Source organism: Coniophora puteana (assembly GCF_000271625.1).
Source record: "Coniophora puteana RWD-64-598 SS2 unplaced genomic scaffold CONPUscaffold_11, whole genome shotgun sequence".
In the NCBI taxonomy this organism is placed as follows: Eukaryota; Fungi; Basidiomycota; class Agaricomycetes; order Boletales; family Coniophoraceae; genus Coniophora; species Coniophora puteana.
This window is the reverse complement of record NW_006913063.1, coordinates 750,337-772,277: the sequence shown is the minus strand read 5'-3', so window position 1 is coordinate 772,277 and position 21,941 is coordinate 750,337. Positions and strand designations below refer to the sequence as shown.

Sequence of the window (21,941 nt, the reverse complement as noted above, 5' to 3'; positions counted from 1 at the left end):
AACTCGAATCGCGCGTGCAAGGCACTGTGAGGTTCGAGATCGAATTGTAAAGCCATGTGAGATATTGTCTAAATGGGGTGCCATTTGGCAAGGCATCAAGTTAGCTTGTCATCGTCACTATATTTATGTCGCTGCCTTGCCAGAATCGTATATGTTTGATACCCGAGTACAATACTACTCACACTCTGACCAAGAGGCGTGCGTTAGCGCGAAACGAAACACCGACTAATCTTTGGAGCCACCGCATATAGCAGGTGGCTTCTCAGGTGCTCCACTTTCGCGAGTTGCCCATAATCGACGTTAGAAAGTGCACAAGTCGTTATTCATCATCTAAAATATAACCGTAATGTACATGGGGTTATGGTAATAAACATGAATCTATCAGAATATGTAATCTAATCGATATGTTGCCACCAAAAAAAACGAACCCGGGCGGCATCAAGGTATGGAGGCCGGAAAAGTCGTTGCACGTGACCCAGACGCGATCGTAGTAAACGATATCGACCGTCTTCTTTGCATTCCTCGCTGCACCACCCCATCAACGGCTGTCATCCACTCCTCTCTTCATCCATCCACCCCTCAACACTCCTTTCAAGTCCTCAAACCACTCTCAAGTTGTCCAAAAGACTCAATATGAGGTACGAAAAGCAGTCTTTTCATTGACCAGCTACTCATATATGGATGTAGCGACATCCCGCCGTCAGAACATTGGAACGACTGGTTCGACGTCGGCCAGGTGTACCCGAGTCCGTCGATCCCCGGCTACGACTATCTGAGGTATGAGTCTCTCTTCGAATGAGTTTTGATGACCAAAACTTACGCATATATCTGCTTTCAGCGATGTCCCTGCCGACTACCGGCCCTGGTTCAATATCGGGCCCATTCACGACGACCAAAATGTCGACAACGTCTTTCAAGGTGACGATCTGGACGACCGCCGATCGGAGGCTTCAAACGACTCACGCAATGATCGGGTCGCAGACGTCCTCACAGAGCTTGGCTCGGACAATGAAGAACCCGACCCGGACCGTATGCTCGCTGTCAACACCACCGATGCACTACTCTGGCTATACGAAAACGGCTACCTCCACGACCGAGCTGGCCCCAGGCGCCGAGAGGTTCAATGCCCCGAGTGCAACAACTGGATCCAGACGTGTCTGGCACCCTCGGACCCCACGTTCTCTGTCCCAGGGCATCTGCACTCGCTTGCCCAGCACAGAGGCAGCCGCAGCTGCCGCCCCAGCTCTCGCGCCAACACCTCCAGCTTGACCCCTCAGAGCTCTGTTGGAGTCCTGGCGGCCAATCATGTTGCTACTGCAGCACGCGTCAGCCAGTTCTCGTCGATGGCCTCGCTCTCGTCTACCACCAGCTCGGCCTCAAGTTCCCTCATTCTCCGCCTTCCTGGCCCACCACCACCTCTTCCGGACGGCTGCCAAGGGTGTCCCATCTCTTGGGACGTCCCTGGTGGCTCGTTCCTCGAAACCTTCCCAGTCGGCCGGTTCTCAGACGGTCACGGCGCTTTGCCGTTCACCCTGGAGATGCCCACCTTCGACAATCCCAAGGGGCGAGCCAAGACTTGTCAACAACAGCTCGCCACCACCGACCCCTGCTCCGAGTGTGCGGCTATCCATAAGGAGGTGGACCGACTTCGCCCAATGGCTGTCAGCGCGGCTCCTCATACCCGCTATCAGCTTCTCAGCATGCTTCAGCTCGGCTCGCTCGCTCGCTCGCTGCGAGCCCAGATCAATGACCTCAAGCTCAATGTAAGTACCTTCTTTGCTGTTTTATATCTCGTGCTAATATTTGAGTCTTGCAGTCGCTCAACAACACTCGCCGAATCGGCAACACGCTCGCGCGCCTCGACACCTTCAACGTGCTCTTGATGGCCCTGGCCAAGCATGATGTGCCACGCGTGCACCAGCTCATCAGCGCAGCCCGCCGTCATGGTGACAGCCTGCACACCATCCTCAACCGTGTCGGGGAGGCCATCAAGACCGTGTACAGACCCCGTGGCTATGCCAAGGAAGATCTCGAGATGGCTAACCTCATCTATCGCCTCGGCGGTGAGCAGCTCTCTGTAGCTCTCAACCGGCGTCTCGGACTCCCCTCCCGCCGCACTCTCATTCGCAACGGCACCTTCATCAACATCAACGCGACGATTGGTGCCATCCAGCAGTCCGACTTTATCACCAACATCCGGAACGCAATCCTTTCTGCATCTACGACGCCCGCCTTTTCGGGCCATACCGTTTGCATTGACGAGATCGCGTTGCAGGAGAAGGCCGACTTCGACAGCAAGTCGCAACGTGTTGTTGGCATCTGTCATCAGCACGCTGACGCCGTCAACCTCACCATCAGAGACGCCGAGTCCGCCATCCGCATAGCCGAGAGCCTTTCTGGAGAGGAGTGTCATCTGGGCAAGGAAGCGACAGTCATCGCGATCACCACCTGGGGCAACGATTCAATCCACCCTGTACTCGCTGCAGCTTCGTGCAAATCCGAAACGCCGGCTCAGATCGCCGCCATCATCAAGGACGCAATCCGCAGCTGGAGTGACTCTGGCGCCAAGCACAAGCTCGGGCCCATCTGGTCTGTTGCTACAGACGGGGATGCCACCCGGCGTCGTGGATTTCACGACGAGTTTCTCAAGCACAAAATTAACGAGCTCGCCGAAATCAGCCAGCTTTCCATCCCTTTTGGTGATGTTCGCTTGCTCCCGGGGCTGAACTGTTTCGTTGGCGACGAGTGCGTCACCCTCGACTTTGACCCCAAGCACATATTCAAGCGTAAGTTTTTCTATTTCACATTCATTATGCATTGCTTATAATTAAACTAGGACTTTGTACGTTTTTGCGTAGCCCGAAGGGTATCACGCTGAATGGTGGCTGTGTCATCAATCCGGGCACGCTCGCCATTTATCTCTGTTGACTTCCCAACGAGACCGAGCAGAGCGTGGCACGGCTCCTGTACCCCGACGATCCGCAAGACGTCCCACGTGCCATCAAACTCCTCCGTGCCATCATTTCTCTTGCAGACATACAACCTCCCCCAAATGACCTTCAAGCAGCTGCAGATCTCGACGCGATTCGCCTCCTCAGCGCTCTCTTCAAATTTCTTCTTGACGCCTTCACTGACACTTCGTTTTCGCTCTCTCAGCAAGTCTCGTCTCTCTCCGCTTTTGCCCATCTTGCATTTTCTCTTTTTCGCCAGCATCGTCGCCAGTTCTCTCCCTATCCGCTGTACTACGACTATCAATCCATGGTCAAGAACTTCATCTTTTGTATCATCAAGCAGTCTCTTCTGGACCCTTCTCGCTCTATTTGGATTGGTGACACTGGTGACGACAAGCTCGAGGGCCTCTTCGCCTATCTCCGCATGCTCGGCAGCCACGACTTGGCAATGAGCCTTGTCCAGCTCGAAAGTCGCCTTGGTGCTGCGTGCGACATCAAGTCAACGTTCGATTCACACCCGGAGCTAGTTGCAGGCGCTCGTCGGCTGCAGTTTGGTCGGATCGAGGCATCTGATCATCTACGCCGTCGTCACTGGACTGGTGACCTCACGCCGGCCAGCTGTAATCTCCCCGCATCTTGGCATCACGGTCGTTCACGCGCCGCTGCTATTCTTTCCATCTCTCAAGTCCCATTCAGGTTCTACGACTAAGACAACTTGCTCAAGACTCGCGATGTCGACTTCCTGCGTCCATTCGGCAACAACAAGTACTACGGCATCGGATCTGACGATGCTGCTGATGAGCCCACCGATACTCCTCCTCCTCCTCCTACCTTGACCATGCCCCCCACTCCCTCTGGTGACGACGAAGACGGCGAGGCTGACGGCTTCGTCACCCCGGGCCAAGAGTTCGAGCAGGCGATTGGTGATATGGTCTCTGATGAGGCTATTGATCCGGATGCTTGCCCAGACAGCTCATCTGCTGCTGACTGCATGCTCTCGCTTCCCACCGGCCCTGGGATCCGCCCACTCGACTGGTGCGTGTACAATGGCAACCACGTTCACAAAGCCTCGGTTGTCCGCCTCGTCATCAATTGGTATTTTGATCCCAAGTCACGCAATCGCCTCGAACGCTGTGGATCCTTCACCAGAACGAAACCGAGGTCCCTGCTCAGTACACCCATATCTGCCTCTCCCAATGACACGTTCCTCCACGGCAACCTATTCTTTTGCCTTGCACGAACAGGGTCTTTTTTTACAGTCGCTCTCGCACGCTCCACTGCCATCATCCGAGAACGGTACACCGTGCCCTCTATCACATATGGGGCTATGGCAGACCCCAAGTACCGACTCGAGGGCCAGGTCTTTCGCCTTTGTCCCATTGCTGTCACCACCACCACCGGCCCAGTCATCAACTGGTACTGGACCGGCGAGTACGTCACCGAGGACACCACTGCCCATGGCAGCACCGATATTACGGAGAAGGCTGCGGTTGTGTCGTCACTGGGGTCCCTCGTCGAGCCAGCAAATCCCATCCTCGCCACATTCGACGAGCGCCCACACCTCAACCGCTCCGCGTTCCCAGCCCTCCCAAGCTCCGCCAGCTTCACTTGGGAAATTCCCCACGAAACGCTGAGTGCTGCCTTTTCGAAGGTGTACCAGCGTTTCGTGGAGGCCAACCTCCCCAATGTTAGGAACCGAAGGTTCCAGTCCACCGCGTCAGGGTTAGTGCTACCGACAGAAGCACAACCGAAGCGTCCAGTATGGAATGCTGGTGAGATATACTCGAACCAGCGTTCCTCGTCTCGCTTCCCTCACTCGTTATGCACCACACCGAGTGAGGGTAAGCACGCTTTCGTCTATGATACATGACCACGACGCTCACATTGTTCTGTACCTAGTCTAACATATCATAGGTACAGAATACACTCGTTATGCACCACACCGAGTGAGGTCTAACATATCATAGTTTTAACAGGTTATGAGCGCCCTGCGTTTCTTTTGATCCAGACCTGGTGCTAGAGTCCCTGCTTGACCCGCAGGACCACCTTTTGTGTCCTTGTTCTTGTTGCTCTCCACATGTCTTCTCGTCGAAGTCGCGGTACTTCTCCCAGCGGCTCATCCATGGATTTGACGTCTGTCTATAACAGCAGCCCGTATTTGCCCTTACGTTCCATTCCCCGACCCAGTTCTTTATCCTCTCGTCAACAACTCCCTGCCAATTTCTCTCGTCGCATCCACATTCGCCGCCCTTCCTCCCGTAGCTCGTATCGTACCGCCGACGCGGGCTCTGAGAACTCCGAGGGAACCCCACCTCCCATTTCCCCTCCTCGGCGTTCTCGTACACCGCTTCTCGACTCCCCACCTTGGCGTTCTCGCCCTGCCCGTCAGGCCCCTCCCCACATCTCCGAGCCTGACGCTCCCTCCGTTTCTCAAGGCCGTGTCCGCCATTGCATCGATGAACCCATCCCGCAACAATTCACTCCTTTGCAGCACCCTGCTCCAGTCGATCCCATTGCCCCCTTGCAGCCATCTTTTCCTCTCCAACAGTCTCTCCCTCAGCAGTTCCCCCAACAGCAATTCTTCCCTCCGCAGCAGCTTCTCCCGCAACAGCCTTCTTTCTCAGCACAGCAGTTCCCCCAGCAGAATTTCTTTCCCTTCGCGCAGTATCCTTTCCCGTATTCCATGCCCTATTCGGCCTTTGCATTCCAACAACCTATGCATCCACCGGCACCACAGTATACCACTGCGCCCGTCCCCGAGCCCGTGCCTGCCCACTTTGCGGCTCCCGCATCCGCTCCTGCGCCTGCACCGGCGCCTGCACCAGCACCGGCACCGGCGCCGGCACCAGCACCTGCTCCCGCCCCTGCCCCAGCAGCGGCGTTAGCATACGCTGTACCGCCTCCTCTGGGAGTTCTGCCTCGCGGCCTCGGCCCTCGCGCATATCTTCTACCACCCCGCCCTGGAAAGCTCTCGAACGTCAGGATCGAGCTCCACCACGCTGCCGCTATCCCGGTCCTCGATCGCTCCAAAGGGAACTGGCTGCCGTTCAGTATTGCATTCCAAAACTTCTTGCGGATGCATAACATTGACGGCTTCTTTGATGGCCTCTATCCCGTACCGGACGCCGCTACGCCATACGATGACGCCGTCACTTGGGGACAACTGAACAATGCCATTTTTGGCTTGCTCATGGAGAAACTGGCGCCCGAGGAGCGTCAGTATATCGCCACCGAGGAGACCTGCATGGCTGCTTACTCGATCCTACGGGATCGTCATGAGAAACTTGCCCCACTCATGGAGGTTGAGCTGTGGCAGAAACTCTTCAGCACCTTCTTTGCTCGGAGTGATCGCCTTGACACCACGATCAAATGGATTCGGGAGACATGCCATTCCTTGCTTCTGATGGGCCCTCTCTCCGAGGAGAAGCTCATGGCCATCATTCTCATGAACGCACTGACGCGCGACTTCGGTCACATCAAACACGATGTCGCGACGCTGCTGTCTGATGCTGGGTCTCACGCTGATTTCTCTACAGCTCTGACTCGGATCCTCCGTCGCATCGAGACGGAGCAGAGTGCTCTTGACATTGATCGTCGCGATCCGGAGGCCGCTTTAGCTGCCCGCTTGCCTGGTGGCCGACCGTTTCCTCCGTGTCGGACTTGTGGTGGGCGTCACCCTACCGACCGCTGCTGGCAGCCAGGCGGTGCTCTCGAGGGACGCCGCCCTGAGGCGCCTGACTCACGCCGTCCTCGGGCATTCGCACCCTCCTCCACGCGTGCTAACGCACCCCCTCGGAAGCTGTACTTCTTTGACGATGCATCTCAGGCCTACTTGCCTGAGTACTCTGAGGACTCCGAGTACACGTCCATCGCTGCCGACCAGCTCACTGACGACCAAATCGCTGCGATTGATGTCGATGCTAACGTTCAAGAACATCAGTCATACTTTCTCAACTCCGAGGAGCTTCGCGCTTCTGTTGACTGGTCTTCTCTGTCGTCGATGCCTCCTGTCACTGCTCTTATTGCGTCGACCGCCCTCAACCAGCATGCGCCCACCATTGTTGATCCCAACGTTGTCCCTTTTTACTTGGACTCCGGCGCATCGGCACACATTTCCAGTGATGCCGCTGACTTCTTTCAGCTCACACGTATTTCTCCGCGCGAAGTCCACGGCGTCGGAGGGACTAGTATCCATGCAGAAGGGATTGGGAAGATTCGTCTCTCCTTCGGAAAAGGGCTTCATGTCGATCTAGACAACGCACTGTACATTCCGGCAGCTTCCGTCCGTCTTGTCTCGATCTCGTCGCTCGCTCGCTCGTCCAAGTTTAGATCCACTTTTGACGATGCTAATTGCCTCATCCGCAATCCTAGCGGTGCTATTGTCATGCGCGGATCGCTCACGCGAACCAACCACCAGTGGCAGATGATTAGACCCTAATAAAATGGATTAACCCACAAATGGCTTTTCCAAAGACTGTGGTTCTTAGGTATCCCTGCAGGCTGGTCCCCCTGCCGTTGGTTATGGTTTCATCCATGTGCTACTTGTAGTTCTTCTGTCACCCGGTCTGTTGGCCTCTTTTCGTCAACCTGTGGTTTTAATCACAATGGTATCACTAAGGTAGTTATTTCTCACGCATTGCAGGAGTTGATGTTTCGCGCTTTGTTATGTTGAGTCAATCTATTTCAGGCCATCATAATGAACATAAACCCATCATCGATTGTCTATGTTTAGCTATTCTGATCGCTACGCTCTGCCGCTTCCGCCGCTTCCTTCCCCGCCGCTTCCCGCACTTCCCGCGCTGCCCCTTCTGCTGCTCCCTGCCGCGCCGCTTCCCGCGCCGCCGCGTCGCCTCCCCGCGTTGCTCCTGGCGGCGTCGCGCATTGCTCCTCCACATCCGAATCAACGTCGGGATGTCCTCCGACCGTCGTCAAACTTGCCGCCTCTTCGAAGCCCCATTTACGCTCCCACAAGCGCGTAAACTCTTCTCGAAGCCGGCGCTGTTGGCGGGCTTGACGAAGAGCATGAGCATGCACACCTTCGGCCAAAGCCTGCCGCGTCAGAACCTTCTCGTTAGACTGAGACGAGAACCCCCATGCACGGCCATCAGGATGTCCCGGTGAGTCTGTCGAATCTTCTGTCGCTGCTGATGTCGCCGATGTTGTTGCGATGGGGTCAGGATCATTCAGGACCGCGCGCCCTTCCCACCAACACGCTTTGTGTTCCAGGTACACCCGCACCCGCCTCATTTCCTCCTTCAGTAAGCTGACTTCCTCTTCCCATCGTTTTGTACGCTCGGATGCCTTTAGCCACTCGACACGGAGACCTTATAACGTTCATGGTGAGTTTTCGAAACATACAAAACCGGCTGTGTTACCTTCTGTATCATCTAGCCCCTTCTCGGTATCGGAGCCATCGCCCCGTTTTGCCGTCCATATCCACGAGACGGTTCGATGCCCTTCCCCTAATCCCTTCTTCATCTCACGTGCTCGACGTGATGGCGTGCTGGGTTCAATCTCGGGCTCGCGAAGAGCGCGAATATCTTTGGAGTGGAGCGGCTGTAAACGAAAGCGGGATAGGTCTGGCCCTTCGAGGGATTCAAGCGCCTTGAGGGCCTTATCGTACTTGGTACGTTCAGCCTGGATCTTCCTCTCATAGTCGCTAATGAGTCTGTAAGCGCGCGTCATCGCACGCTGTCCTCGAGAGTGGAGCTTTTGGTGAGTCGAGAAATGGTACTTGGTTTGCAGGAGGCCCCGAATCTTATTTAGCGACGAGTAGCACTCCCATTGTCGAAGCTTGCTTTCGGCCTTTTCAACGTCGTGAGTGCATATGCTGCGCTCTTCGGGGCTAAGTCCCGAGGGGAGCCAGAGACGTTCATCCTCCCAGCTACATCCCGAGGTTGTTCCATCGAGACGTTCGTGTTGCTTGATCAGTGCCTCGATTCCCGGCATGTAAACGGTCTGTACTTCTCGAAGTTTTACTATGTCGCCGCGGAGGTTCACTCGGCGGAGCTCGATCTGGGCGCGAGCTTCGGCTGTCAGCTCTTTCACACGTTTCATGTCCGAGCTAAGGCGGCGTCTATACATGCACGTCAGACCTGGGTCGCCGCGCATTAAATGATAAAAAATACGTACTGTTTGTCTTCGATGCTCATAGCCATTTTTATGAAATTGCTAGGCAACATATCGTGCGGCAAGAATGTAATGCTTTTCTCTGAATCCGCTAGCTGTGCACGAATCTCAGACTCTGAAATATCTGCTGATCCATGAGTATACTGCCAGTGCTGGGCTGGAGACAATACTTACCGCCTTGCGTGTGTAGGAACGGATTTGATTTGGTCTTGTCGTTCTGCCATGCGACCTTCATCGCTGTCCACTCTGATCGGACAGATTCTTCGATAGACTCGTCAAAGACGAGCAGGGCGTCTCTATGAATCGAGTGCGCCTCCGTTGCGAGAAGTAATCGGCCCCGAAGCGTCTTCCCTAAAGTGTAGTATTTTCGTAGGTTGTGTGAGGTGAATACAATGTTGAGGGTGTCGTGCCGAAACCCGAGTGTCATTTCCTTGGTGCTGTTACTGGCGAGATTGAATTCCGCCCATCCACGCTCGATGCCCTCCCCATCAGTGCGACCAGCCCCAGCTATAAGGTTGAGAGAATGTTCGGTGGCGCATTTCTGATTATGGCCCGGGGCATGAAACTTGGGAATGCCAAAGACGAGAATCTGAGCCATCATCACTATCGATACTTGCATCTCGGGGGGCAGGGAATCCATTCGCTTGAAAAGGTTTATTTTCCACTGACAGGCTATGTCATAGGATATCACGACGAGAAGGAGTAGTAGGCGTGCAAAGACAGAGATGAATATATAGTCCATGTTGCAGTTACTGTGTACTACGGTCAGACAGTCTACAATGGACATGATAAGAACATACCGTTCGCCAGCCTGCAGATCGCCGACCCCCAGGGCTAGGGTGAACTCATGACGCGCGCACATGACCATGCCGACGCCCGTCGCTTGTAGACCTTTCGAAAGCTTGGAATTTACGCCTGACATCGCTCGGAAACTACTGCATGTAGACGTCTGAGCGTGACAATATGTTAGATCAGCTCATCTCCAAACCACACTCAAGACAAGAGTGGCTCACATCTTTCTGACTCTGATAACCTCGAACGTAGTCCATGTATGGCTCCGTCTTTACGAAGTATGCTAACCCATTGAATAGCTCAATATCGGACGGCGATCCGCCACGATCGCGGTTCTTCAACCAAAAATTTGCGTCCATGGCGAGAAAAAGACAATACAGAAACCTACTAGCAATTAGTCCGGTGATAAAATCATGAATAAAGCTTATGCACCCACTTTTGAGACGGGTCGGCGTTCTCCCAACCCTCGGGCAGATTTATGTTCGGATGTGGACATGCAGGGCAGGCGACGGCGAGCTCACCCGGACCTGTAGTTTCTATTCCATTGGCTACATTACCGCGACCAGCCTCCTTCACGAGGCTTATGTATCCATGCTGACGAAGAACACGAAGGAATGCTTTATAGTGACTCTAGAGGCGTCCATCAATGTTAGACAGAGATTTAAAAAAAAGCCCAAGAAGGTAGACGTACCGGTGGTACATCAAGTCCGAGGGGGTCTGTAAGATTCTCGAGGGCCTGATAATAACCGTGCGGAGATACCTTTGTTCGAGACATAAGGGCTGAATACTGCGCCAGGGCTTCCTCTGTACAGGCGGTCTCGGGCGTGTCGACAGTGGAAGGGTACCAACCGTATCTTAGAAGCTGTTGACGATGGGGAATCTTCTTATCGCAGCCGCAAAAATTAACGGAGACGCGGTGTATACCATTTGTGTGAATTACGACGAATTTTGCATGTCCGGCCTGTCGTAAGATGCACTTGCTCCCGTCTTCGTGACCCATATTAACCAGTAGATCGAGAGACTTGAGCGAAACTCGCTCGAAGAATGAGCCATTCCATCTCTGCGTCAAGTTCTTGTTACGTCTACACTGGAGGGTTCGTGTATATGCACATACCTGAATGAAATGCAGAGGCAGATGCTGATGAGCTGCGACACAGCATTCTCTACACAACATTTGTCGGCCTCCACAGCTCTCGCAGCGGTACTCTCTGACTCTGCCACTCTGGCAATGACACGGGAAAGCGGCCGCATTTCCGCGACCCTCCGATCGTATGTATTCGCCGAGATACTCGTCACGATATCCTGGGCGCTCGGAACCGCCGACCCACACCAGAAGAGGAGTATCCTATGTTGTGGTAAGCATCTATATCTCCCATGTTGCGACGCACTAAACGAACCGACGACAAGTAATGTTTTCTTGGGACCGAAGTCACGACCACATGGTCGCTTGCCTTTGGCTCTGCCGTCTCTGAGCCGGTGTCTAAGTCCAAGGGTCGATCTTCGTCGTCCTCTGGGTCCATCGCGTCCATGTAAGGTTCCCAGTCATCTGACATCCGGTATAGCTGCTCTCCATCGCCCTCGTCGCTCTCCTTATGCTCGGACCTTGGCAGGTCTCTGATAAAATCGACTTTGACGCGTCTGCCGTCTCTTGACACGTCCTCTACTCGCGCATATGTCTTCCTTAGTCTAGGATCATCGTCTTCGTTATCCTCAAGGTGGTTGTAGTCTTCACACTGTCGACGTTTCCTTCTGTTCATAGGTGCGAATAATGAGCAAAATTAGCGGGTGCTCATACTCTGCACGCCTGTTCCCTCTGTCAATGAGTACATCGGCCCAGTTAGGTACACTAACTTCTTCGATTTCTAGCCAGATCTCCGCCGCCTAATCCAGCGCCCGCAGTCTTCGTAGCTTCTTTCCAAGCGCATCAAAGGGTACTTTGAGGCGACGCTACACATGCTGTTTCATTCCCGGAAGAAGAACCTGAAGCTTCTTTGCAAGCGCATCAAAGCGTTCTCCGAGGCGAATTCTTACACGCGCTGTTCTATTCTCGGACGTGAGGCCTTCAATTATCCCGGATCCAGATCCGTTGATATTTCAAGTACCCGCTTCTGCAAAAGCGTCGTCGGGCGCAGATCGGCCTGCGCACCTATAAAACGATAAGGGAAGTCGCTCGTCACCTCAGTTCCTCCTCTTGTCGCCATGTCCCATACACCCTACCCGCACTCCTCATACCCGCGCTCCCCTTATCCGCGCTCCCCATACCCGCGCTCCCCTCCCAACTCGCCGGCCTCTGGCTCGGGTTTTGTTGACGTCCCTGCTCCTGTGTCCCCCGACAACGCGGCCCCTTCGTCCACTGGCGTCGCACCTCCTTCGTCCGGCACTGAATCTCCCATACCTACTCAGCCTACCCAACATCACCCTCCCTCGTCATTCCCAGCTCAACCCTCTCCCTCCGATCCCCTGCAGGCCTTTGCGTTTCTGAGCAAGAAGCCCGCGTACGCGGTCGACTTCAACGTCGGTCACTTCAATATCCATATGCAAGGTAGCGGCACCAACTCCGAAATCGTCACCGCCTGTGTCCGACGATGCTGTTGTAAGTCTATGTCTGTCGTATTCACCGCAAACGTCGGCTCACAATACACTCAGTGGACCTCATTTCAGAGACCGTTGCAGAGCTCTTCGTCAACTCTCCTGACTATCGCGTTGATTTTCAGGAGATGGTCCAAGCGGCGGTTCGCAAGGAGGTCCTCAACATCTACAATGACAAGAACTTCACAAGGTATGTATCTCTAGTTTCGCTAAACTGTACTAGTATACCTCACTAACGTCTTATTTGTCTATTTCCTTTCATTTGTAGGTTTTTCCAGCAGTGCGCTGGGCAGGAGATACATCGACAGAACGAGCTGGCTCGAGCGCGGGTCGCTGCCGCCAATAGCGCGCGCAGTCGAAGCGATGGTGAAATCGTCGAAGAGGTACGTAGTTTTTACTCGTCTAATCCGGCTCAATATTCACTGCTCATTGTTTCCCAGCAGTTTTCCCACCTCCCCACCAATACTCGTGCTGCCTCCGGTCCTCGCTCGCAGAACGTCGAATACACTAAGGTTCGTGGAGTGAATGAGGATCGCCTCCCGTTCGGTGTAATCCCGCCGGACGGCATCATCAACCGCAACCTCAACGCTGCTTTCCGAGCGTTGGTTGCGGACCTGCCTCTTAGGTCCGTGAAGCTCTCGCCGTCAGTCGTGGCAACGTACATTACTCCGCATGCTACTTCCGCGCCGCCATACTATTGGGTCCCATATGGCTATGCAATTGGTGTCTTCTCGAACGCGTGAGTCTTGATACGCTCTGTTTGCAGAACCATTCTAACGTAATTTATTCAGGGATATATATCACAGTCTGTGGTCTGGCGGTCGAGGGTCCGTGGGGCACCAGGTATTTTCGCTCGAGGAAGCCCTCGACGCCATGGATAATGCACTACGGGAGGGCTACTTCGGGCTTATCCGCTAGTTGACTTGTTGTCGCCGTAAATTGTATACATCCGTAGAAAGCTTGGCATTTCATGTTACTATCATCTTGAGCTCATGTATCACTATCTACTTGTCGCGTGTTTCTTTTTTGAATGTCATTAAAACACCTTTTGTCCTAATTCTGTGCGACTATTCACCAGATACCAATGACATCAGATACTTCTCTTTTATGATGTTGATTGAGTGTTGAGCGGTTCACAAGCGGATGCTCACGTAGATCTGAGGTGTAGAAACTGAACAACGCGGTCAAAACACAGACGCGGAAAGACAAGGTCTTGTTATATATGTCATATAGTCACCTAAACAACACTGCGTTCATTATTAAGGTAGAGTAAGCACACATCGTAACAAGCGATGACACAAAGAGAGCTCAGCCCAGACATAGAAACTCGAAGTCTGAGGTGCAACGATGGCAATCTGCGAGTATACCGTGACATAAACAAGGAACTAGATAGATAGCAAGTGCAAGCCCTACACTACATGGCTTAAATGTACGAGAATGAGAAGAACCAAAAGAATAAGACTTACTGACGCAGAGCCAGCGATAATGCACACGAAATGGGTATAATCAGCAACGAACACAAGCAAACGTTGACGAGCGTCGGCCGACGTGTGGTATCTCCGTCAAGAGGTTTGTAACTCCTGCATAAGGAGCAGTGTGAATACGATTGTTGCGCTTGACTCCAAGCAAACCCCGAATGAGGTGCGCAATAGTACGTGGCAAGTGGGCTATAGCGGTATGGCTAGATGCAACGGGCCAGTTCAACAATATTTCATATAGTACGTAGTCCTGACATGTTATAGCTAGTTAGCTTCATGAAATGTATATAAGCGTCTAGATCTCGTCTTGCATAATGTACGTATACGTAGATGGCACTCGGCTCAGGTTCTGATCTATAATATACTACGTTATTCTACGCCGTACGGCTGCTTGTATGAAACCACAGTAATGATGGTACTTTAAGTCTGAGATATAGCTAGTACTCTAGTATCGATCTATAATTTACTACACTGATATCATGCGGCGGTCAGTATGAACCCACAGTTAGTACGATAGTACCTTATGCCTTGAGCTTATGTCTGAGATCTCGTTTCTGGATTCACGCATGGCGGGGAGATCAGGGTAATCTGCTTGATTTAGAACTAAATAGAATGTATATGCGCAGCTGGAAGAACTGCAGTCCACTGGGTGAGAACTAAACGGGATGTATATATATGTGCATTAACTGTAAGAACTTTACACTAGGTGACTCGAATTCGTTCAAACCTATACATACAGGTTGGTTCAATCGACCTCGTTTCATAAATGGGTCTATAGCTAGGTACTACTAACTACCGGTGTAGATCACAGTCTATTTAGAGCGCTTGACCAAGTTTAAGGCAGCGCACGAGATCCGGCGCTGCCAGGGTTTTTGTTCAAGAACAATCCAATGTGTTCAGCTTGTCCTCAAGTACTCAGCGCAGCACTCAGCGTCTACACCTAAGTCCTCAACTTTATTCTGGTAACCCTAGTACAGCGTGCGTGTAAGCTGCCCTCCGAAACATTCTTACCCAATGCTAATACACATGCACGTCGAGGTCTCAATGAATTAAGGTGAAGTCTACTGATACTATCCGTGTTGTCTCCAGTCAATTCTGCTTTTGTCACGCTGATACATTTCACTGAAATACTTCGTAGAGCTCTCATACGAAGAGCGCCCGTATAGTTCGTCCAAGATCTACCAAAACGGATAGACTATATCCGCGAACGGGGATTTGAGGATCTGGACTTACGCCTTATATAAATCCAACCCCCTACTCTAGCGCCGTCCCCCTGCTTTCCTTCTTACCCCTACATGCCTCCTACCTCCGAGTCAAACACCACCGAGGACTTCTTCTCCGACCTTCAGGTTGGGAAATGGACCTCTGCTGCCATCGAAGCCAGGCGCGAATGGGACCGGTTGAGGGTCCAGGAGCAGCTCAGCGGCTACAAAACGTTTGTGTATCCTCGTATTCTGCCCAGTACTAGCTGATTATTTCCTCAGGCAGCAAGCGGTTGTAATCCGAGAGCAACTCCGAAACGACGAAAACCGTCGCAAGGGAGAGCCTCTGCGTCCGGTCGTGTTTGTCGACGAGCTGGTCTGCCTCACAGCTACGTTATCGTACGCTGACTGGGACGATATGGACAACGATGACCATTTCCGACTGTAAGTGTATTTTTTCCAGTTTTCCCTCCCGCTATTTCTGAACGTGTTCAAGGTGGACCGTCCGTGGCTGCGAGGACGCTACGTATCATCTCGAATCCCTTACCATGCAGCTGGTATCGGATAGAACGCCATTCGAGCTCGGTTCCCTCGAGTTTCTCCGCTGGCAATTGGCGATAGAGCGAGGTGTGGAGGAGGGAAAGTTTGTCCTGGAGGAGTTGAAGTACACGGTGAACTGCCTTCTTGGCTACCATAATCGCATTCATCGTGTGCAGCACGCGCTACGCCAGCTTGTCGGCGACGACTCAACAGAATGGCGTGAAACAGATAGGGTCGGATGTTTGATGACAAAGTATGTTGCTATAGTCCGGGACTTACTGAACCATTTGTACGGTGGGACGGTCGACATTTTCGACTCACTACTAAGCGATCTATTACTGTACAAATCTGAACCTCATTAGTTACATGATGTTGTACTGCCGTACGCGCAACTCGACTATTGAAGCTTTTCTCGTATTGGATACTTAGCCGCGCGAGATAGTCGAGAATAAAAAATTGACAGAAGTGCCTTGTTCGCCTCGAGCTGAGCCTATAATTAGATCGAACATTGAAGCTGAAGTGCTGAAGGTTCGGAGCTTCGAAGGTTCATATTTGGGTTCTCGATATATATGTCCTACATGTGGAAGCTTGTAACCTTCGCTGTCCTTGCGTCAAAATAGAAGGAGCTGGAGTTCGAACATTCAAGCATTGACTTAGATCAGTGCCATATATATCATCCAATCAAGCTCATTCAATCCGGCCAATAACAAGGCAGTGATATTCTTCACTCGGTTGCCTATTGCTAGAAATAGACAGCCGATAATTTTAAGTAAGTAGGCAGCCATACCGGTATTATCTCATAACTCCGTATATACGCAAGAGCTCGAACGCTCAGAGGGAACCCAATCATATTAGTGATCGTAGTTATAGCCGCGGGACAGTGATCCGAGTTACATCAAGCCTGATTATTCGGTTTCTTAGATAGAAGCAAGAACCTTAGGACGGACAAGAGTATTACATAGGATTCTCGTAATGGTAGTTGCAGTTAATTAGAAGCCATCCCTTTATCGAAGCCGTCTGAACATACATACATGCATATGGATAGGCCACTTCTTTCCTGAGTCAGACAGAGGTAACGTGAAAATTTGCTATCCAATCAACCAATCGGATACAGGGTTGTATTGCCGTGATGAACACAAGGAAGATGGACTTCGTGCGCCGCCGTGCGCCGCCGAGTGTATGGCGTAGAAAATTGGCGAAAGACGCAAACTATCAGAGTGATTCAGAGTTTGAGAAGTTGACTCAGACAAGTCAGTCGCATGATTCATTCAAGTAACAAAAGACTTCTTTCTGCATTATGATATTTCGTACATGCGGTGATCAATAACAAGATTTATTCGAATGACAAGACTTGTACGTGAGACGACGTCTTAGACCGTGCGCTGACGCTTGGCAGGCCTCTCCTTACCAGTCTTTTCGACTGGCTCGTCACGTCTATTGAAAACGAGGGAGGTGGTAGTTTAGGGACAGAGGGACATAAACGTTGGAATGGCTTACCGAGAGCGAGCGCGCACGATGCAATTCATGACCCACTTGGTGTCCTCAACAGCGGTCACCCATAAAGGGTCATTGCTCGCAGTCGCCGTCTCTGAGCCCCACCACTTCAGACACACAACAACAGACAAGAACCCGTTGATGCCGGGCTTGTCGAGCGCTGACCAATCCCCATCAAGGCCGTGGCGAGGAAGGGGAGAAGGTGACGGTCCAGAAGGCGCCGCGATTTCTCGCCACTCAGGTTGAAGGCGGACCCACCATTTCCACCACTGTCCCGCGAACTTGTCGACGTCTGGGATGGACGGGCGGACCGTAAAGAGGCGCTTACGCGCGATCCACCAGTGAACCTCCCGGGGCCTCTCCTTGGAGTCCAACATTCCAGCGGGACCCTGGGGAGACGCGAAGTCAGCAGACTGCTCCAGGCGCAGCCATTCTTCCAGAAGCTGCGTGTAGAGGTTGGGTAAGGTCCAGCCTTGCCGTGCTCCGATCGTGGGGGATCCACCGCGATCGACCTTACGCCGATCGATGGGCAGGAGGATATCTGGGAGCCTGAGGTACTCCAGCGCATGGAGGATCCAGGCGGGAGGGTTGATGAGGAGGTTCAAGTTGCTGAGGGGCGCCTTGGCGGTTCCTTCAACGCCAGCGCGGGGGTCTATCAAATAAATGAATCAGTGCATTAGAATACATCGGCCAGAATGCTAGATAGACTCCTCACCTTTGTTGACGATGACCGCTCCCTCTGACTCTTGCTCGCGTCTGAGGCCAGTGTATCATAAGTCACGCGTAAAACCTAGGAATAAAGTAAAATCAAAACACTGACCTCTGATCGACGACAATCGCGCTCTCGTTATCTGCTGTAGGACTGCTAAACTGGTGAGTACCGCTGAAGGATGTATACATGCGACATTTGACTCACCTTATGGGACCCTTCTTCGTCGCCTTTTCGGTAGCTGTGGTTTTTTTCGGAGATTTTCTGAGGAGGAATAAGGGATTGAGATAACGAAACAAAGGCGCGGGGATACTTACGCGGCACCTCGGTCAGATTGGATCTTGGCGTGAGCTAAGCGACGGTCAATAAATGCTGAAAAATAAAACAAAAGGACGCATACCGTCGGAGTTCTGAGACGGCGAGGGCTCTTCATCCGCTTGAATACTGCGACGACGCATGTTGTAGACCTTCTTGATAGGTGGACTAATCTGTTCGTCAGTAGAGACGGCGCTCTCGGACTCGGAAGTGGTGTAGATCGCCTCGTTTTCTTCTTTGACGCTGGAGCGCACTACATCCTTGCGCTTTGCCTTACGTGCCGTGGATTTGCTGATGGGCTGCGAGGGCATTTTGCTGGCTGCAGTCTTGCGCGCTGCGGGTTTTGGCTTGGGGATGGAGGGGGGGATATGAGGTGAGCTAGCCAGGACGGCAGACGCCCCTCGTGGTGATTTATCTTGAGGGGGGTTCGCAGGACGCTGACTGGCGTTCGGAGGTCGTGCGTTTTCGCCACTTTGGGATAGCGCAGATCGAGGAGGGATCGCGTCAGATTGAGGGAGCGGCGTCACAGAATTTGGATGGGGTGCAGCCGAAGGAGGAAGCGCGGAGGATCCAGATGCCTCGTGGCTGGATTTCGACTGGTCGCCAGGCTCGTTCGTGCCCATCAAAGAACCAGACGAGGATTCCTGTGGATTGCTCGATTGGTCAGCTTTTTTTAGCGCAGACTGCGCCTTCATATCCTCGGCTGAAAAACGGCGCGATGTTAGCTGGTTTCCGTGACAGAACAGTAGATAGACTTACTGAAACAAGTTTCTACGAAGTCCATGAATTTTCTGAGTGCGATCTTGTGAGCCTGAGGTTGAGCAGCTGGCCAGCGCTGCGGTGACGGAGCGATGTTCTTCCCCCTATGCATTCTGCGCGATGAAGTTAGAAGCTGCGGCTGTATGAGAGTAGAATAAACGTACGCGACGACGTTAATCCGTCCGCCGAAGCGAGGCTCTGGTCCTCCGAGAAACACAGCGACCTGAAAGCCTGTGGCTTCATGTAACTCATCAAGTATAGGCGATAGGAAAGTCTGCACGGTATCGATGGCACTAAATGACATGTTCAGTAACGCGCGAAATAAGACAACGCTCAAAATGTACGTTTGTCGAGCCTCGGGGGATTTGTCAATGGGAGCGCTGAGAGCCGCGTTCCATTTGGCGACCTCGCGGGTGTGGTCTTGCTTCGCCTTCTCCGCCCAGGAAAGCTGTTCGGCCTCGGAAAGCCGGTGGAAATACTCAGTGGTGACCTTTTCGCGAAACTGGGAGCGTTGGTTGGTACCGAGCCGTCCCTTCTGTGCGTCCCAGCAACTATCACAGTCGGCCTTGATGAGCGAGGTGTAGTGCTGCTTGGACCAGAACTGCATGGCGGAGAGCTTCTTGGGCTTCGCACTGGGAACTCCGGATAGCTGTTTCAGAAGACGCGTCCAGACGTCGTTCTCTTTGCTACCTGGGCGACCCGCCGCCTTGGCACCGTCGATGCGACGATCGAGCCAGGCTTTGATGGACTAAAGCGAGACATGATCATGGGATGAGCGCTCTGAGAGGAATAAAAAAAACGAAGATCTTACGGATTTCATGGCTTCGATCTTGTGGGCCTTCTGATCTTCCTCGATTTCGGAGAGATGTTCAACGGCTTGGGGATTGAAGCCATCAGGAATGGGGTCGAGCACGCCTTTACGCCAAGGTACGAAGTTGAAGTATTCATTTGTGACGGTGTCGGTATAATCGCGAGCGCGCGAGTAGGATTGGGAGCGTGCAACACGGTAACCTTCGAGGTGCCCCTCCATGAACGTCAGGGTGCGGCCCTGAGCCCATCCTTTCGTAAGTGTCTCAACATAAAGGAGAGGGTCGTCGGGGTGGCGCTGGAACTTCTTGCCTGGTGATGAACCCTTCTTGACAGCCGGTGAGGCATCAGGGGTCGGCGCGGCGGCGTGATCGGTGTTCACAGCTCCGACGGGCGCAGCGTCGGTGGTCGTAGCTTCCGTACTCGCGGCCTCACCGAGGCCGGCTGCGGGTTTATCCATGGCCGCGGGCGCGGGATCATGAGTCGGCGCGACGACGGGGACTGCCAACTCGGGATTGTGAGTCTGCGCGACCGCGCCATCAGTACGCGCGACATCGGCGGGGTCAGGCTGCTCGACGATACGATCTCCGTTGTTGCTCATCTGCAAAAGAAAAAGGGTCAGAAATCTTCGCCGACATTATATTACACACCTTGTAATTAGGAGCCCGGGTGCGAATGGGAGGGACAGCGGGAGGAGGAAAAAAACGCGAGGTTGAAAAGTAATCGGGTGGATCTTCCCAGCTTTATAAAGGGCGCTAGCACGAGCGCTAAGTCCTGATTTGAGAGCTAAAGTGCTTTAAGTGACGATGGCAAACATTGCTATATTTGACCTACCAAATCCGACATGAAGCTATGGCTAGTTGCAGTATTCAAATCGCGGCGTCGGGTAGTATCTCACGTTCATGACCCACACATTGACCAAATCGGAGCTCCCGCATTGGGAAATTCACACGCTATCATTGCGCAAGATCCATAAATCGATCCTTCACAGCTAAATCAAGAACCATGATTTGGCCCTTCTCGGGTCCCTAAAGATCCACCAACGGTTCAATCTTTTTTTTTAATTCTAGCACTTTTGATACACCTGGATAGAACCACAACCCCGGCTGCTTCCCTAAGATCCACCACTTTTGCAAAGTCATTGGGTGGCAAGATCCATCTAAGTATGGTCTAGATCTACGGCCACGCCTGAACCAACCTCTATCGTCTACTGGGTTCTCGACCTCTTGCTCTGCACGTATTCCTTGCCTCCCGGGTCCCCTCCTTGCTGACCTGGCACCGTCGTCTAGGTCACGCCAGCTACCAGTCAATCATCGACCTGGTACGCGGCCGCATGGCGACGGGGTTGTCAATTAACCTCTCCGAACGACCACCGAAATGCGAACACTGCATTCTGGGGAAGCAGACGCGTTCGAGTGTGCCAAAAGTTCGTGAGGGTGCCAGGGCAACTAGGAGGCTGGGGCGGATTCACGTAGACTTGATGGATAACTCCGGTAGCCCGTCCTCTCGTGGCCATCTGTACATTATGAACATTGTCGACGATTTCAGCCGCTTTTCTTGGTCCATCCCGCTTCGCTCCAAGGCTGATGCCTTTTCGGCGCTGCGCGACTGGGAACGCGCTGTGTCCCTTGAGACCGGACTGACCGTCGGCATCTTTTGTTTCGACAACGGCGAACTTAAGCGTACCGATCTTCGTGATTGGCTAGCTACGAGAGGCACTCAGGTACAGTTCACAGCACCATACACATCTGCGCAAAACGGTCTTGTCGAACGCTATCATCGTACAGTCATGGGGCGCGCTCGAGCAATGCGCATTGCTTGCGGACTCCCTCCTCGATTCTGGGATGAGTTCATCACAACGGCAACATATCTCGCTGTCCGCACGCCCTGCCGCGCTGTTCAGGGCAAGACGCCCTACGAACTTTGGCATGGTCACAAGCCCGACCTCTCGAACCTTCGCGAGATCGGTTCTCGAGCGTTCGTACTAGCCCAACCACACAATCCGAAAATCCAAGCCCGTTCCGTCGAGTGTACCCTGGTCGGTTACGCCGTCGATTCCAAGGCGTACAGATGCTATCATAAAGCAACCGGCCGCATTCTTACATCCTACCATGTTTCGTTCATCGAATCTCATGATGACGAACACTTCGTGAGCAGTCCTCCACCCGTTTCACCC

At 52.9% G+C, this 21,941-nt stretch overlaps 7 protein-coding genes across 7 annotated transcripts; 5 read left to right on the top strand and 2 right to left on the bottom strand.

The window, feature by feature from the left end:
* Positions 1-1,406: 1,406 nt before the first annotated feature.
* Positions 1,407-2,059, top strand: CONPUDRAFT_21885 (uncharacterized protein; the record flags this gene model as incomplete). Its single annotated transcript, XM_007773539.1, has 2 exons — positions 1,407-1,763; positions 1,817-2,059. Coding segments are annotated over 2 exons (600 nt in total), but the record flags the coding sequence as incomplete, so codon positions are not given.
* On the top strand, positions 2,036-2,827 carry CONPUDRAFT_61979 (uncharacterized protein; the record flags this gene model as incomplete). Its single annotated transcript, XM_007773609.1, has 1 exon — positions 2,036-2,827. The coding sequence occupies one exon, from the start codon at positions 2,036-2,038 to the stop codon at positions 2,825-2,827; it is 792 nt and encodes a 263-aa protein (XP_007771799.1).
* Positions 2,828-2,982: 155 nt separating this feature from the next.
* On the top strand, positions 2,983-3,660 carry CONPUDRAFT_61594 (uncharacterized protein; the record flags this gene model as incomplete). Its single annotated transcript, XM_007773578.1, has 1 exon — positions 2,983-3,660. A coding segment is annotated over one exon (678 nt), but the record flags the coding sequence as incomplete, so codon positions are not given.
* A 4,019-nt stretch (positions 3,661-7,679) lies between these two features.
* On the bottom strand, positions 7,680-11,217 carry CONPUDRAFT_61991 (uncharacterized protein; the record flags this gene model as incomplete). The annotated part of the gene is made up of 9 exons (XM_007773612.1): positions 7,680-8,027; positions 8,142-8,275; positions 8,327-9,027; positions 9,084-9,204; positions 9,255-10,029; positions 10,094-10,256; positions 10,309-10,502; positions 10,564-10,932; positions 10,987-11,217. Coding segments are annotated over 9 exons (3,036 nt in total), but the record flags the coding sequence as incomplete, so codon positions are not given.
* An 854-nt stretch (positions 11,218-12,071) lies between these two features.
* CONPUDRAFT_156908 (uncharacterized protein) lies at positions 12,072-13,379 on the top strand (the record flags this gene model as incomplete). Its single annotated transcript, XM_007773901.1, has 5 exons — positions 12,072-12,465; positions 12,519-12,651; positions 12,730-12,844; positions 12,905-13,200; positions 13,253-13,379. The coding sequence occupies 5 exons, from the start codon at positions 12,072-12,074 to the stop codon at positions 13,377-13,379; spliced, it is 1,065 nt and encodes a 354-aa protein (XP_007772091.1).
* Positions 13,380-15,234: 1,855 nt separating this feature from the next.
* On the top strand, positions 15,235-16,110 carry CONPUDRAFT_75528 (uncharacterized protein; the record flags this gene model as incomplete). The annotated part of the gene is made up of 4 exons (XM_007773680.1): positions 15,235-15,374; positions 15,424-15,585; positions 15,638-15,934; positions 16,044-16,110. 4 exons carry the CDS (start codon positions 15,235-15,237, stop codon positions 16,108-16,110), a joined length of 666 nt encoding a protein of 221 aa, XP_007771870.1.
* Positions 16,111-17,051: 941 nt separating this feature from the next.
* CONPUDRAFT_156906 (uncharacterized protein) lies at positions 17,052-20,366 on the bottom strand (the record flags this gene model as incomplete). Its single annotated transcript, XM_007773900.1, has 11 exons — positions 17,052-17,115; positions 17,179-17,827; positions 17,891-17,931; positions 17,996-18,037; positions 18,092-18,148; positions 18,202-18,235; positions 18,285-18,902; positions 18,959-19,071; positions 19,123-19,251; positions 19,303-19,706; positions 19,770-20,366. The coding sequence occupies 11 exons, from the start codon at positions 20,364-20,366 to the stop codon at positions 17,052-17,054; spliced, it is 2,748 nt and encodes a 915-aa protein (XP_007772090.1).
* Positions 20,367-21,941: the final 1,575 nt, after the last annotated feature.